Source organism: Oncorhynchus kisutch, unplaced genomic scaffold, assembly GCF_002021735.2.
Source record: "Oncorhynchus kisutch isolate 150728-3 unplaced genomic scaffold, Okis_V2 Okis03b-Okis08b_hom, whole genome shotgun sequence".
NCBI classification, from domain to species: domain Eukaryota; kingdom Metazoa; phylum Chordata; class Actinopteri; order Salmoniformes; family Salmonidae; genus Oncorhynchus; species Oncorhynchus kisutch.
This window is the reverse complement of record NW_022261980.1, coordinates 8,434,899-8,450,594: the sequence shown is the minus strand read 5'-3', so window position 1 is coordinate 8,450,594 and position 15,696 is coordinate 8,434,899. Positions and strand designations below refer to the sequence as shown.

At 41.6% G+C, this 15,696-nt stretch overlaps 1 protein-coding gene across 2 annotated transcripts; it reads right to left on the bottom strand.

Annotated features, from left to right (window-relative positions):
* Window positions 1–377: 377 nt before the first annotated feature.
* On the bottom strand, window positions 378–9,999 carry LOC109879925 (membrane progestin receptor gamma-B). Of its 2 annotated transcripts, XM_031812556.1 has the most exons (8): window positions 9,873–9,999; window positions 9,403–9,530; window positions 6,316–6,521; window positions 4,936–5,062; window positions 3,960–4,004; window positions 2,327–2,423; window positions 1,485–1,629; window positions 378–1,197 (listed from the first exon to the last, which is right to left on the bottom strand). In XM_031812556.1, exons 1-8 carry the CDS (start codon window positions 9,924–9,926, stop codon window positions 920–922), a joined length of 1,080 nt encoding a protein of 359 aa, XP_031668416.1. In that variant the 5' UTR covers window positions 9,927–9,999; the 3' UTR covers window positions 378–919. The 2 variants fall into 2 exon arrangements, with proteins under 2 accessions (XP_031668416.1, XP_031668417.1); XM_031812557.1 differs by lacking the exon at window positions 3,960–4,004.
* Between the last annotated feature and the right edge of the window lie 5,697 nt (window positions 10,000–15,696).

The following is a 15,696-nucleotide window of genomic DNA, read 5'->3' as shown; positions in this document are numbered from 1 at the left end:
CAGTGCTGATTTTAGTTTACAATATACTACCAAAACCCTCTACTTAACAGCCCTTAGGCTACATACTGTGGTCCTAAAATTGTTGATGTGTTTGTGGTACATATCCATTGTTTGTGTATAAAAATGATCAAGTGATAAATATATTTAGTATAAAAATAAAGTGTTTAAAAAGAAAAACTAAATTGAAGGAATATTGAAAATTCCTCTTCATGTAACATTCAGTGGATTGATTCTTCATATACAGTTTGACTTCCAACTGCTTCAGTCTCTTCCTGCTCCTCAGTGGATTGATTCTTCATATACAGTTTGTGACTTCTAACTGCTCCAGTCTCTTCCTGTATCCTCAGTGGATTGATTCTTCATATACAGTTTGTGACTTCCAACTGCTTCAGTCTCTTCCTGCTCCTCAGTAGCGTTGGTAAATTAGCGAACAAAAGCAAGGACTATGTGTTTAGTATTGTGTACTTGTCCTATAGTCAATGTAATACTACCAGAGGTACCACTAACTCTGTCTGTCCCTCATTGCAGTATATATGGAGCTCTTGTTCAGCTACCAGTTTATTCATCCGTGCTGACAATGTGAAGAACAGTTCATTGCTCCTTCAGCATTGTATCTTGTCAGGACTTCACCTCTATCCAACACCAAGAAGCCATAGTGGTTCACTTCAGTTGTTCACCTCTTCTCCCAAGCCCACCCCCACCACAGTGTCCAGTTTAATCATAGTAATAGAATACAAATATATGCCATTTAGCAGACGCTCTTATCCAAAGTGACTTACATTCATGCTTGTATACATTTAACGTGTGGGTGGCCCTGTGAATCGAATCCACAATCCTGGCATTACAGGCACCATGCTCCACCAACTGAACCATCCAGTTCCTACATCCCATATACATTGTCATTAGCATGTGGCTAGTGCTAGTGGTACTGGCAGCCCTTGGCTATTGGATGTGACTGTGTCTTCTCAGTGTGTTCTCCACGGGTGGCTGACCAGAGCAGAGGCAGACTAAAGAGGAAGATGATGCCAAGGCTGAGGGTTACACTCAGCAGTGCCGCCCCCATTGTGTTGGTGAAGGTGATGGGCAGAGAGTACGTGAGGAGCCACGGGCGTCGAGTCACCATGTCCTGCTCAATGGCCTCCATCTGGAAATGAGTGCCGATTATGCCGAACACGTGGAACAGTTGGTGGCTGTGACCTGCAGAGGGTGCAAAAGGACTGTGGTTAAATACCTACAGTAGTAGGCCAGCAACAGAGGAACTGGCCTCCACAGCATAAGGGGGAAACAGGAAGGCACAGTGAGACCCAGAGGCAGTGATATAAAGACTACTATGTTGTTTTAATGCTACATATGTCGTACCACTAATGTCAAGCCAGTGTTGATCAGTATCCACTGTATTACCACAAGTCTTGCGCAATACAGTGACAAATCATTCTGAAATGAATCAAACAAGAAGCCTTTCCAGATAGACCATGCACTTTGACCTATGTAGTCGAAGCTGCCGGGGGCCAGGCGCTCTGGTAGGTGTGTGGCGAAGAGGAATGCGGTCAGGAAGGCCAGGGCGATGTGGGTGTGGTGGAGAGCGTTGGTATCGTTATCAGTGCAGCCGTCACCCACACAGAGAAAGAGCTGTCAAAACACAGTAGAATGTATTAGCCTCGAGTCACGTGACAGGCTTCATCACAGTCATACTCCACATGGCTGTTGAACCAAGATAGCATGGTACAGGTGTAGGATATTAATTTGATCACGCGATTGTTGCAGGACATTTCCTATACAGCAGGAAACACCAACTTGTAGTGTATTTGAGCTTTAAAAAAATATTTTAACATGGGTAATTTACAGTTCAAAATTTCAGACTTGATTTGCCCCAACTTAAAACGTATCAACCCATACAAAAATGTCCATGAATTATAACCTATAATTATAATCAACATTTCTGTTGCTGCAGGATTACTTTACTGCTGTGAGAAACTGGTCAAATTAAGATCCAATAGCTGTGCATACAGAATTTCAGAACTGTTCATAAATACTTAAATGTACACCTGCATTCCACTGACTTGACCATAATTATACCATTAACCAGACAACAAAGTGTACAGAGCTTGCTAGGTTTCAAAATATATAGTCGTACAATAATCAGAGAAACTAGCTTCAGCTCATTTTCATCCCTAGTCACATGACCTGGCAAAAAAACGATAACATCACATGAATCAAAGATTGAGACAGTACACTTCAATATGACAAACACTGTTCTATACTTTAACTTTTCCTCAGGCACAGAAGAAGTCTGTCACACAGAGGGGTGAGAAATGTAATGACTCACCCTGTAGAAGAGAGGAATGTTGTCGAACAGGTAGGGTAATGCGAAAGCTAGAATGCGGAGAAATTTGCCAAACTTTGGGCTCTTACACTCTGAGAATCTGAAGGAAAAAAAAGTTATGGTTGTTTTATCAGTCATCACAATGAGCCAAATCCATGCACATTTGTTATACACTGCAAATAATTATGGATTTTAATTCATCAACGTATGCCATCTCTTTGTTCCCCATCTCTGTGCATTAAGGATAGATGAATAGAAGATGCTCTTAACAGCATCTAGAGATCAAATGATTGCATTACTGTTGCATGGTTATTAAAATGATTAGAAACCCATTTCCCGTTATTGAATCTGGGAATAAACTGAAGAGCCTTTATGAACTTGCGCCCAAATAGACACTTTTTCAGTGCATTTTTGTATCTAGCATGAACTCATCTTGTTTAAATATTACACCGGACATTTTCCTGGTTTTATATTCCCGTCACAAATCACTTACAGTGCATTTGGAGAGTATTGAGACCACTGGACTTCTTCCATTTAAGAATGATGGAGACCACTGTGTTCTTGGGGACCTTCAATGCTGGAGAAATGTTTTGGTACCCTTCCCCAGATCTGTGCCTCGACACCATCCTGTCTCGGAGCTCTACGGACAATTCCTTCAACCTCATGGCTTGATTTTTGCTCTGACCTGCACTGTCAACTGTGGGACCTTAAATAGACATGTGCTTTTCCACATCTTATCCAATCAATTGAATTTGCCACAGGCGGTCTTCAATCAAGTTGTAGAAACATCTCAAGGAGGATCAATGGAAACAGGATGCACATGAGCTCAATTTCTAGACTAATAGTAAAAACGTTTTTTTTTTTTAAAAGGCTGTAACGTAACAAATGTGGGAAAAGTCAAGGGGTCTGAATGCTTTCCGAATGCACGGCTTTAATTCAATTCACTCACTTACTCTCCTTACCTTTCACACAATCATAACTGCTGAGTCACTGTCAGATCAGATGAGCAAAATGTATTCTGTTTTTGTAGCTTTGAAACACATTCCAGTGTAAATGAAGCCAACTCCCTCTTCACATAAAGAACACACGATATGTTGCTAACTACTGTACATGTCTTCCCTCTCCTTACCACCTCTTCCAAATAAAACCACACTTGATAGTCTATCTATGGAGTGACGAGGCCTACATGTTTTTTTGTTAGCTCACACCCACATAATTGAAAAGGGAGGTGCATAGTGCCACTAATATTTCAAGGGCAACTCCGCCACTTTTCAACCTCATATTCATTATCTCCAGCACCAAACCAGTGTCTACATATGTGAAAATGGAAATCATGCGTTTTATGTATTTGATACCATTCCACCCATTCTGCTCCAGCCACTACCATGAGCCCATCCTCCCCAATTATGGTGCCACCAACCTCCTGTGATAGACACTGAGTTAGGTTAGCAGTAGCACACTGAGTTAGGTTAGCAGTAGCACACTGAGTTAGGTTAGCAGTAGCACACTGAGTTAGGTTGGCAGTAGCACACTGAGTTAGGTTGGCAGTAGCACACTGAGTTAGGATGGCAGTAGCACAGCAGTTGACAGATAGCAAAAGAAAACGCATGACTAACGGAGACGACATGATGTTTACCTTTTTATGATGTGATGGTTATATTGGATATATGGTAAACCAAGCCTTAGCAGAAAAGAGGAGGGAGAAGCATTGTGAGACTGCCATCAAGCAGAGAATACTCAGTAATAATTATGAAGAAAGGTAGCCAAACCAGTCAGTGTGCGTTTTAACAACAATGTGTAGGCTTAGTGTACGATGACAAGCGAAGTCACAATAGCTGCTACACAGTGAAGCTAAGCTGAGGTAAGACAGGTCCAATTTGCCTCCTATCATGCGTGTTTCTACACCTGCATTGCTTGCTGTTTGGGGTTTTAGGCTGGGTTTCTGTACAGAACTTTGAGATATCAGCTGATGTACGAAGGGCTATATAAATACATTTGATTTGATGATATTTTGACAGAAAGGAACTGAAAGGAGCAGTTTCATTCCCCCAAATTAATTCATAAACAGCCGTGTGTGTATCAAATCTACATGAAATGTACGTTAAAATGTTTCATGTCAAATATGAGTCCACACAGTAGGATTTAGACTAAATGTGTAAATGTTTCTGGTTGGAGGAATATTGTCCTTTTGTAATCTTATTAATTCACAACATCCAAAGCTAGGAGTCAAGTTGTACAATCACATTCCTTTAAAACCCAGAGCTAATTATACAATATCCTCATTACCACTATGAGATGCCTGCGATTGAGTGGTTGCTAAACAACAGGCAGGTTGACATTTATTGTCACGAGTCTTGTCCTGGAGGCAGAACTGAGCATTTTCCCCTTAGATAGGCCATATTGTAAACATTCATGAAAACAAACATTTGCTCTTTGGTTTTCATTTAAGGTTAGGTTTAGCAGTGTGGTTAAGGTTGGGGTTAAGGTTTAAAATCAGATTTGATGACTTTGTGGCTGTGTCAGCTAGTGACCACTCTGCAGAGCTGCCTCCAGAAGAAGAAAAAACACTAACCTGCAAACAACAGTGGCCTTCCAGTAGAAAGCTCTCTTACCTGGAGTAGCAGGCTAAGGTGGTACAGATGACAGTGTTTACCACAGCGATGGGGATATAGTACTGGTGGAAGGAACTGTTCACCCACTTATCAGGAATCACGTAGGCAGAATATGTTATGGCAGAGCCTGGAGGGGAATGAAATATGCATAACCATACATGCAGGAATAGACACAAATACATAAACATGTGTGTGCATACACAGGTACTGCAAACTGTGTGTATATACACCATAGACTATATCGATGTGTATAATATACACACATACAGATGGAGGATCTTAATTTGATCACCCTGTTCCAGGAGATCTTTCCTACTGTTGCAAACTGGCTCAAATTAAGATCCTCCATGTGGGAAAGGCATTCATACGTGTGTATACAAAACACACACTGTCACCCTTCAGCATGCAGATGCTGGAAGAAGTGTAGGTTCCAATCTGAGGACTGGCTGGTCCAGGTCTCAGTATCCATGGTACATGTGCTTAAGCACAATCCTGGATGCATTTCCATAACTAATAACGCCCTTTGTATGACAGGTTGGTGCTACACATTACTTGGTTTGAGGTTATAGTTACCCTGACTGTACATGATGTCCTGTTCAAGACCTGCTACACACAAAGGGATTTTTTAAAACTGGGTGCAGAGCTATATATATGCAAACCATTATGCGTTTTTACTCATCATCCCCTACTGCCACCCCTAGACACCTTTTGTAAGCCCCTCCTAAATCCAAAAGGATTGAATGGATGGGCCAAATATGGTCATAGAGCCTGTGGTAGGCCAGGCAGTTGGTGCCATTTATCTTACACACATGCACTTCCATCAGATCTGTAAGGAGGCATTTTAACAAACGACTAGGGGTTGATTTGGGATTGGGGGAAACCACAGAATTAGATGAAATGAAACAGGCATAGATGTTTAATGTGATTAATCCAACACTCCAAATTGTACATTAAAAGTATGACTGGCCAGTGTACCCACCACAGAACATCCATTTGAATGGGACTACATTCCCTTCCTACCAGTGGAGGCTGCTGAGGGGAGGACCGCTCATAATAATGGCTGGAATGGAGCAAATGGAATGGCATCAAATGATGTTTACCATTCCACAGATTCCTCTCCAGCCATTACCACGAGCCCATCCTCCCCTATAAAGGTGCCACCAACCTCCTGTGCTTCCTACCCATTCTAACTCCATCGGGGTATCATACAAGGACTCTCAGTTTAAAGACCTGCAGGTTCAAAACTTTATACATTGACTAGATAGAATCCATACAATGCCGTTACCTCTAGGAATACACCTGCATAACATAGTAGTCATGTCGCTAGGGGCAACAATGTTCTTTTGAAGCGAATTCCATTTCTATGACATGTCTACTCACCCAGGCTGTAGAGACTCAGAGCTCCGTAGTCGAAGAAGAAGCAGATGTGTCGTGCGCGTGTTGACATGGTGCTGAAGGTGTGGGCACAGCTAGAGGCCAGCGGGTACACACAGCACGACATCAGGAACACCAGGAGGGGCCATGTGAATGAGTCGCTCCACACGTCTCGCATCAGGACCACCGTCAGCAGCTTCCATAAGAAGTACCTGTCAGGACACACAGAGGGTTAGTTTGACCCTGGAGGACACACTCCTTCAGGACCACCGTCAGCAGCTTCCATAAGAAGTACCTGTCAGGACACACAGAGGGTTAGTTTGGCCCTGGAGGACCCGTTCCTTCAGGACCACCGTCAGCAGCTTCCATAAGAAGTACCTGTCAGGACACACAGAGGGTTAGTTTGACCCTGGAGGACACACTCCTTCAGGACCACCGTCAGCAGCTTCCATAAGAAGTACCTGTCAGGACACACAGAGGGTTAGTTTGACCCTGGAGGACACACTCCTTCAGGACCACCGTCAGCAGCTTCCATAAGAAGTACCTGTCAGGACACACAGAGGGTTAGTTTGGCCCTGGATGACACGTTCCTTCAGGATCAATTGTTTATCGGGGGAGCAATCGTTTAACAATTTTGTGGTACTTGTTTCAGCATTCAATCAGAATGCAAGTTAATTATGATTCTTCAAAATGAAATCATTATGTTGGATTGTTCGCCTAAACAGCACAGTGACAGCTTTAAAAAAAAAATGCAAAGAAATCCCCTTTAACCAGCTTGGTCTTTTGTAAGATGACCGTATTCTCCAGTTCAGTCAACCACAGTTAGTTACTGTATCTACCACAAGGTTTTCCCTGGCCTGTACACAGTAGTTACAGAGGCAGCAGGCTGTGTTTCCATGTCTCTGCACACCTCATTAACAAATAAACCTTAGTTGTGGTTTTCGCCATCGCTACACTGAGCTGTTCACTAATTGTGGCAACTCATTTGAGAGCTGTGAGAGGAGAGAGAAGAGGGAGACAGAGAGAGAGGGAGACAGAGAGAGAGGGAGAGAGAAATAGAAAGGGGAGTCCTTGATCCTTGCAGTGCAGAGGCAAGTGTCTTAACGACTGTCATCAGGTAGACAGTCACATACACCATGCTACACTACTAATCAACTACCACTTCCTGTGGAAGGCCTCAAGCCTGTGGAATATGCTTCAGCTGCTATTCAATAAAACCTGTTAATCACGTTTTCTGGTTTAGTCCAAATCCAAAGCAACATTGTTCCAGGGAATTGAGAGTGAGAGAGCATGTTTCAATATGCAGTTGCTTCTTTTCTGTCATTAAAAGACGTTATGTTCATTGTTCGTATCCAAATGATAAACACTAAACATGAGAGAAAAGTTCAACTGTTTACTCTCGTCTCGGTCCGCATCGAATACTACAATGATCCTCAAAGAGATGTTATATAGGTTATTAAATAGTTTGAGAAGTCCCCCCATCTCCTATTAACTCAAATTCACAGCATTACCTGACACACATTTAACTATACGGATCATTGTTTTTTGGGGATGAAGATTTTTTGAATAAAGAATCTAAGGATAAGAGCTCAATTTGTTTTAATCTATGAAGGATGTTAAGGTTTTGAATTTAGTACAACTCTGTCTTAAGGACACATGCCACTGCTGTGACAGGACATTTTAGTTCTTACCCAGCACGTATACATGTGATTCCACTAATGAACTAATAACCATTCAACCCTGAATTAGGTGTGTTAGTGCTGGGTAAGACTTTATTTAGATAGTCCCAAGTAGATGGTTTGTAGATGTTCAATAACTCTAAACAAATGGCCATGTTTCTGTACAGCACTTTGTGACATCAGCTGATGTAAGAAGGGCTTTATAAATACGTTTGATTGAAATAACTATCCCCTAACCCTAACCATGATAATAAACCTAACCCTAACCATGATAATAAACCTAACCCTAACCATGATAATAAACCTAACCCTAACCATGATAATAAACCTAACCCTAACCATGATAATAAACCTAACCCTAACCATGATAATAAACCTAACCCTAACCATGATAATAAACCTAACCCTAACCATGATAATAAACCTAACCCTAACCATGATAATAAACCTAACCCTAACCATGATAATAAACCTAACCCTAACCATGATAATAAACCTAACCCTAACCATGATAATAAACCTAACCCTAACCATGATAATAAACCTAACCCTAACCATGATAATAAACCTAACCCTAACCATGATAATAAACCTAACCCTAACCATGATAATAAACCTAACCCTAACCATGATAATAAACCTAACCCTAAGCATGATAATAAACCTAACCCTAACCATGATAATAAACCTAACCCTAACCATGATAATAAACCTAACCCTAACCATGATAATAAACCTAACCCTAACCATGATAATAAACCTAACCCTAACCATGATAATAAACCTAACCCTAACCATGATAATAAACCTAACCCTAACCATGATAATAAACCTAACCCTAACCATGATAATAAACCTAACCCTAACCATGATAATAAACCTAACCCTAACCATGATAATAAACCTAACCCTAACCATGATAATAAACCTAACCCTAACCATGATAATAAACCTAACCCTAACCATGATAATAAACCTAACCCTAACCATGATAATAAACCTAACCCTAACCATGATAATAAACCTAACCCTAACCATGATAATAAACCTAACCCTAACCATGATAATAAACCTAACCCTAACCATGATAATAAACCTAACCCTAACCATGATAATAAACCTAACCCTAACCATGATAATAAACCTAACCCTAACCATGATAATAAACCTAACCCTAACCATGATAATAAACCTAACCCTAACCATGATAATAAACCTAACCCTAACCATGATAATAAACCTAACCCTAAGCCAAATTTAGCAAGCAATTGCTAAACAGATAGTTTGTTGATAGTATGACCATCTACAGAGCATCTTGTGTGGGAAGATCCAAATAAAGTGTGACCAAAACATGTGCCCCTATATGGCGTTCACAAGGAACCCCGTAAGTGTAACAGGTGTCGCTCGGCTATACCATGTGGGCAGGAAGTGTGTCCAGATATTGAGCGTTTCATTGGTCAGCTGGAAGAGGCTGAGGATGCAGTCAGTGGCTGAGCTGCGAGGGTGTCGGTAGCCTGAGATGATGCTGTCCTCATGGAACACCTAAACAAAACAAAACCCAGGGTTACTGCACAGTTGGCCAACACTCATTCACCACACAGTAGTAGGCTATATCTAGATACATATGGAGAGGAACCTGTTTACTATAAACCCAATGGTTATGATGTTGACATATTTCCCAGTGAAAGTAGGGGATTCTTGAGGGGAGTCACAATGATACATTCTTGACATTCTAAGTGTCAAGAATAAACACAAGACTCAAATTCCATGTCCACATGTTCAACTTCTGAATTAACTGGACTTAAATATAAAATATAACCTTGACTCTGAAAATAATATTGTAGGATTTGTCATTCTAAAACGTAGGGAAGTAAAGTAACTTACTTTTGGGACTTGGTGGATGGTGAAGACTCTGGGCAGTTTAATGAGGCTGAGCATGTTGTCTGAGAGGACTGTGGTGTTGACTTCACTTGCTGTATGAACTGAAGCCAGAGAGAGGGAGCATCTTTCTCTTTATAAGGTTGTTGCTATGTTGTTCTGTCGGTTCCTCCCTCCCTCCCACTCCCCACCCATCCAGAACATTCAGTACACCTGTTCCACTCCTCCTCTCTCTCCCTCCCTCTCGTCAGGCTCTGCACACCCCATCTAGTTTCACCCTAAGACAAAAAGGTGTTTAGCAGCTGAGTTCATGTTCACACACAGACATACAAAAATATTCACATTCTTCGAAAAAGCTGCCAAGGAAGAACACTTTTGAAAAGGGCAACAGAAGTCTTACCAAAAGGGTTCATATTTTGAAAGATAATGGTTTATGAGTTACAGAGTTTGTCTTTGAGAGCAGTTGGCCTATTGTTCTCGGAAGTAAAAACAATGAGTTAATGACTGATTACGGTAGCCTAACAATCACAAAGGGGAAAGAGCACAGCAGTACAGCGAGTTTAGCAGCTTTCACAGTGATGTTTAGAGATTTCAACCCCTGCCTCGCCTCGCTTGTGTCTGCTTGGTGCTCGTGAACTAGATCCATGGAATAAGTATCAGAAAAATATATATTGATCGGTCTATGTATGCAGCAAAGAAATGCATAACATTATTCTGTAAATCTACAATCCTCCTACTTGAACACAGTGGCTGAATGAAATATCTAGCTTCATCCTTGAGGACAAGATTTAGGTCCTACTGTAACATCAAAGGCAGACCAAATGATTTCCACAATATCTGGCAGTCCCACATCAGATTCATGTCAATAAGAAATAAGACACAAAGACAAGTCGTTTTTGTTTGTCTGATTGTATACATGGTTGTACCTGTTCTGATACTGAGGGGAAGAAATACAAAATAAAAACAGCTATTATTTAAGCTATTCATTGTAATGAAATTGTATCTTTTTTTACCTGGACAGTACATTTATAAAAAAGGTTTCTCAGTGAGGAATCTTGGTTCAACGACAAGGTAACAGTGACAAAAACAAGCACTACCTCAGTCTCCAAGGAACCAGCTGTTACTGACATTCATTGTCTTAAGAATCACTTTAGAATGGGTGGCCATTTTCCATTAAGAGACACCTAAGTGAAGATGTCTGGAGATTAGCAGTGAATTTAGCCTGGTCCCAGATCTGTTTGTGCTGTCTTTCCAACTCCTACAGATGTAGGATCTTAATTTGAGTCAGTTTGCTACAGGAGGAAAATAGTCTTCCTGTAGCAACAGGAAATGTGAATTATTATGTGGATTATAATTAATGGACATTTTTGTAAGGGTTGATACGTTTTTTCGTTAGAGCAAATCAAGTGACATTTTAAAGTGGAAATTATAAACTTTAGAATACTTTTAAAACCTTAAATACACTTCAAGTTTTCATTTCCTGCTCGACAGGAAAATTCTCAGCAACAAAAAGATCAAATTAAGATCTGTATGGTCATTGGGTAACAGCACAAACAAATCTGCTATATTGAACTCTGCCAAATATGCAAACTGAGTTTCAGTCACACCAGATAAAGGCTGCCAATGAATGAAGGGTGTAAGTGGCAGAAAGAAACATCCCTTTCACTCATTCCTTCTATGTTAGAAAGAGGCATGTTCGCATGTCATCTGCCCACAGAACGAGTGTCACACCCAGAGATGACTGAAAGCTTAAATCAACATTCTTCCATGTTATGTTGTTCAAAATCTGAACACAAAGAATGAAAACATATTTCACTTTTACTACAGACGTCGTAAGTGGAAACAGTGGCCTTTTCTTAGTCATTTTCTGTCATGTGTAAATAAATGTTGTTGCTTTGTTTGTTGGAAGAGAGTTACAGATGATGTATTGCTTTGACTGGACATGGCTAACTACTGTAGATCTAAGGTTTGGTTCACTTGAGGACAGTTCATCTCAAATCTCAGCAACTAGAACGTGTAAAAATTAACCAAGCGTGTAAACTGAGGAACAACTACATGGCTAGGCCTATATCAGCACAGACATGATGGTCCTACAGATCACAGAAGAGCCTGATCTTTTACCTGCAGTACCATTACAAATTAATGTCACATTTTATCTGAAGATACTCAACAATTTGATAGGGTTATGAGTAGGAAAAATAAACTGAGGAACAACTACATGGCTAGGCCTATATCAGCACAGACATGATGGTCCTACAGATCACAGAAGAGCCTGATCTTTTACCTGCAGTACCATTACAAATTAATGTCACATTTTATCTGAAGATACTCAACAATTTGATAGGGTTATGAGTAGGGTCAGGTTAAGTGAGGGTTGGGGTTTTTGTCACTTCTAGGTTAGACTACTGCAATGCTTTACTTTCCGGCTACCCGGATAAAGCACTAAATAAACTTCAGTTGGTGCTAAATACGGCTGCTAGAATCCTGACTAGAACCCAAAAAATTGATCATATTACTCCAGTGCTAGCCTCTCTACACTGGCTTCCTGTCAAAGCAAGGGCTGATTTCAAGGTTTTACTGCTAACCTACAAAGCATTACATGGGCTTGCTCCTACCTATCTCTCTGATTTGGTCCTGCCGTACATACCTACACGTACGCTACGGTCACAAGACGCAGGCCTCCTAATTGTCCCTAGAATTTCTAAGCAAACAGCTGGAGGCAGGGCTTTCTCCTATAGAGCTCCATTTTTATGGAACGGTCTGCCTACCCATGTCAGAGACGCAAACTCGGTCTCAACCTTTTAAGTCTTTACTGAAGACTCATCTCTTCAGTGGGTCATATGATTGAGTGTAGTCTGGCCCAGGAGTGGGAAGGTGAACGGAAAGGCTCTGGAGCAACGAACCGCCCTTGCTGTCTCTGCCTGGCCGGTTCCCCTCTTTCCACTGGGATTCTCTGCCTCTAACCCTATTATAGGGGCTGAGTCACTGGCTTACTGGGGCTCTCTCATGCCATCCCTGGAAGGGGTGCGTCACCTGAGTGGGTTGATTCACTGATGTGGTCATCCTGTCTGGGTTGGCGCCCCCCCTTGGGTTGTGCCATGGCGGAGATCTTTGTGGGCTATACTCGGCCCTGTCTCAGGATGGTAAGTTGGTGGTTGAAGATATCCCTCTAGTGGTGTGGGGGCTGTGCTTTGGCAAAGTGGGTGGGGTTATATCCTTCCTGTTTGGCCCTGTCCGGGGGTGTCCTCGGATGGGTCCACAGTGTCTCCTGACCCCTCCTGTCTCAGCCTCCAGTATTTATGCTGCAGTAGTTTATGTGTCGGGGGGCTGGGGTCAGTTTGTTATATCTGGAGTACTTCTCCTGTCCTATTCGGTGTCCTGTGTGAATCTAAGTGTGCGTTCTCTAATTCTCTCTCTCGGAGGACCTGAGCCCTAGGACCATGCCCCAGGACTACCTGACATGATGACTCCTTGCTGTCCCCAGTCCACCTGGCCGTGCTGCTGCTCCAGTTTCAACTGTTCTGCCTTCTTATTATTCGAACATGCTGATCATTTATGAACATTTGAACATCTTGGCCATGTTCTGTTATAATCTCCACCCGGCACAGCCAGAAGAGGACTGGCCACCCCACATAGCCTGGTTCCTCTCTAGGTTTCTTCCTAGGTTTTGGCCTTTCTAGGGAGTTTTTCCTAGCCACCGTGCTTCTACACCTGCATTGCTTGCTGTTTGGGGTTTTAGGCTGGGTTTCTGTACAGAACTTTGAGATATCAGCTGATGTATGAAGGGCTATATAAATTAATTTGATTTGATTTGGGGTTAAGTGAGGGTCAGTGCAGTGGAGGCTGCGGATGGGAGGAAGGCTCATAATAATAGATCACAGCCTCAAGCCTTCTTGGGTCTGATGCTCAAGCTTGGCACACCTGTATTTGGGGAGTTTATCCCATTCTTCTCTGCAGATTCTCTCAAGCTCTGTCAGGTTAGATGGGGAGAGTTGCTGCAAATCTATTTTCAGTTCTATCCAGATATCTCCCCAGACCCGGCAGGTTAACCAACCAGAGTGACATGTCCCTAGGCCTGTCAGGTTAACCAACCAGAGTGACATGTCCCTAGACCTGGCAGGTTCACCTAAGTGACATGTCCCTAGACCTGGCAGGTTAACCAACCAGAGTGACATGTCCCTAGACCTGGCAGGTTCACCTAAGTGACATGTCCCTAGACCTGGCAGGTTAACCTAAGTGACATGTCCCTAGACCAGGCAGGTTAACCTAAGTGACATGTCCCTAGACCAGGCAGGTTAACCTAAGTGACATGTCCCTAGACCAGGCAGGTTCACCTAAGTGACATGTCCCCAGACCTGGCAGGTTAACCTAAGTGACATGTCCCTAGACAAAGAGGGAAAGAACAAAGTAAAGGACCAATAATGTATTCTACAGGAGGACTACAACACACCATGAAACATCGCACATATTTGTACATCTTTCAAATAAATGTCAAATAAATGCAATGCATTCAATATGCTATTTGTGATGACTTGGTGATTGATTCAATATGCTATTTGTGATGACTTGGTGATTGATTCAATATGCTAGTTGTGACAACTTGGTGATTCATTCAATATGCTATTTGTGACAACTTGGTGATTCATTCAATATGCTATTTGTGACGACTTGGTGATTGATTCAATATGCTAGTTGTGACAACTTGGTGATTCATTCAATATGCTATTTGTGACGACTTGGTGATTGATTCAATATGCTAGTTGTGACAACTTGGTGATTCATTCAATATGCTATTCGTGACGACTTGGTGATTGATTCAATATGCTAGTTGTGACAACTTGGTGATTCATTCAATATGCTATTTGTGACGACTTGGTGATTGATTCAATATGCTATTTGAGACAACTTGGTGATTGATTCAATATGCTATTTGTGACAACTTGGTGATTGATTCAATATGCTATTTGTGACGACTTGGTGATTCATTCCTTTGAATGACTTTTAAAACAAAATGGGAAGCCCATTAGGCCTGAACACAAAGACAAACGAGGTGCAAACAGAAGAATCTCTTGTGAGCTATACAGATTTAGCCCCTGAGGTATTCTTTATCAAAACATTGTATTTCCTCCCAAGACACCAGTGTGTTGTTGTTACCTGGTAGTGTGGAGTATCTGCCGTCTGGGATTGTAGAAAACATCTTCACTGGGACTTGTAACCAGGTGACGGCAAGTAAACATGAACCATTAGGTAGTTTAATGTAGCCTAGTTTAATGTAGTGATGTAATGACAGTGATATCAAATCATGCTAGGAATGCGTACACATTCATTTGGAAAGTCTCAAATTGCCTGGAAAGGTAAAAGTTCAGATTTTGGAGGGGGGAAAAAAACGATCCAATTTGGTTAGCTTTACAATTTTTTTTTTTTTAAATCTCAATGGATTGATAGTGTTGCAATCCAATTTAACACCTTCGATAAGGACATTGTATGAAAGAACAAAACAGAAGACGCATGAAATGTGATCATCCTCAATTAGTTAAGTTATTATCATGGTGTGCATCCTCAATGTGAATTTGTGTGGTGCTGAACTGCAAGTAGCCTATTATTGCATATTGAGATAGAGGTGTTCAGGGAAAACGTTGTGGTGCTGAACTGCAAGTAGCCTATTATTGCATATTGAGATAGAGGTGTTCAGGGAAAACATTGTGTTGCTGAAGGACAGCTCTGCCATTCAGCCAATTGTATCCCGAATTTCACTGATTAAGAGTCGGACACACTTTGTCACAACAGGTAAATTAGTATGTACACTGTATCATTAGACCGAGCTGACACA

Bases quoted from the DNA above. Each gene is read 5' to 3' on its own strand.
- LOC109879925 (XM_031812556.1), bottom strand. From the start codon at position 9,926: ATGCTCAGCCTCATTAAACTGCCCAGAGTCTTCACCATCCACCAAGTC. The intron at 4,005-4,935 runs GTAAGAGAGCTT...TTTTCTGCTAAG, and splicing joins ACCTTAGCCTGCTACTCCAG to GCTTGGTTTACCATATATCC. The intron at 2,424-3,959 runs GTAAACATCATG...TTTTTCCTTCAG, and splicing joins AACCATCACATCATAAAAAG to ATTCTCAGAGTGTAAGAGCC.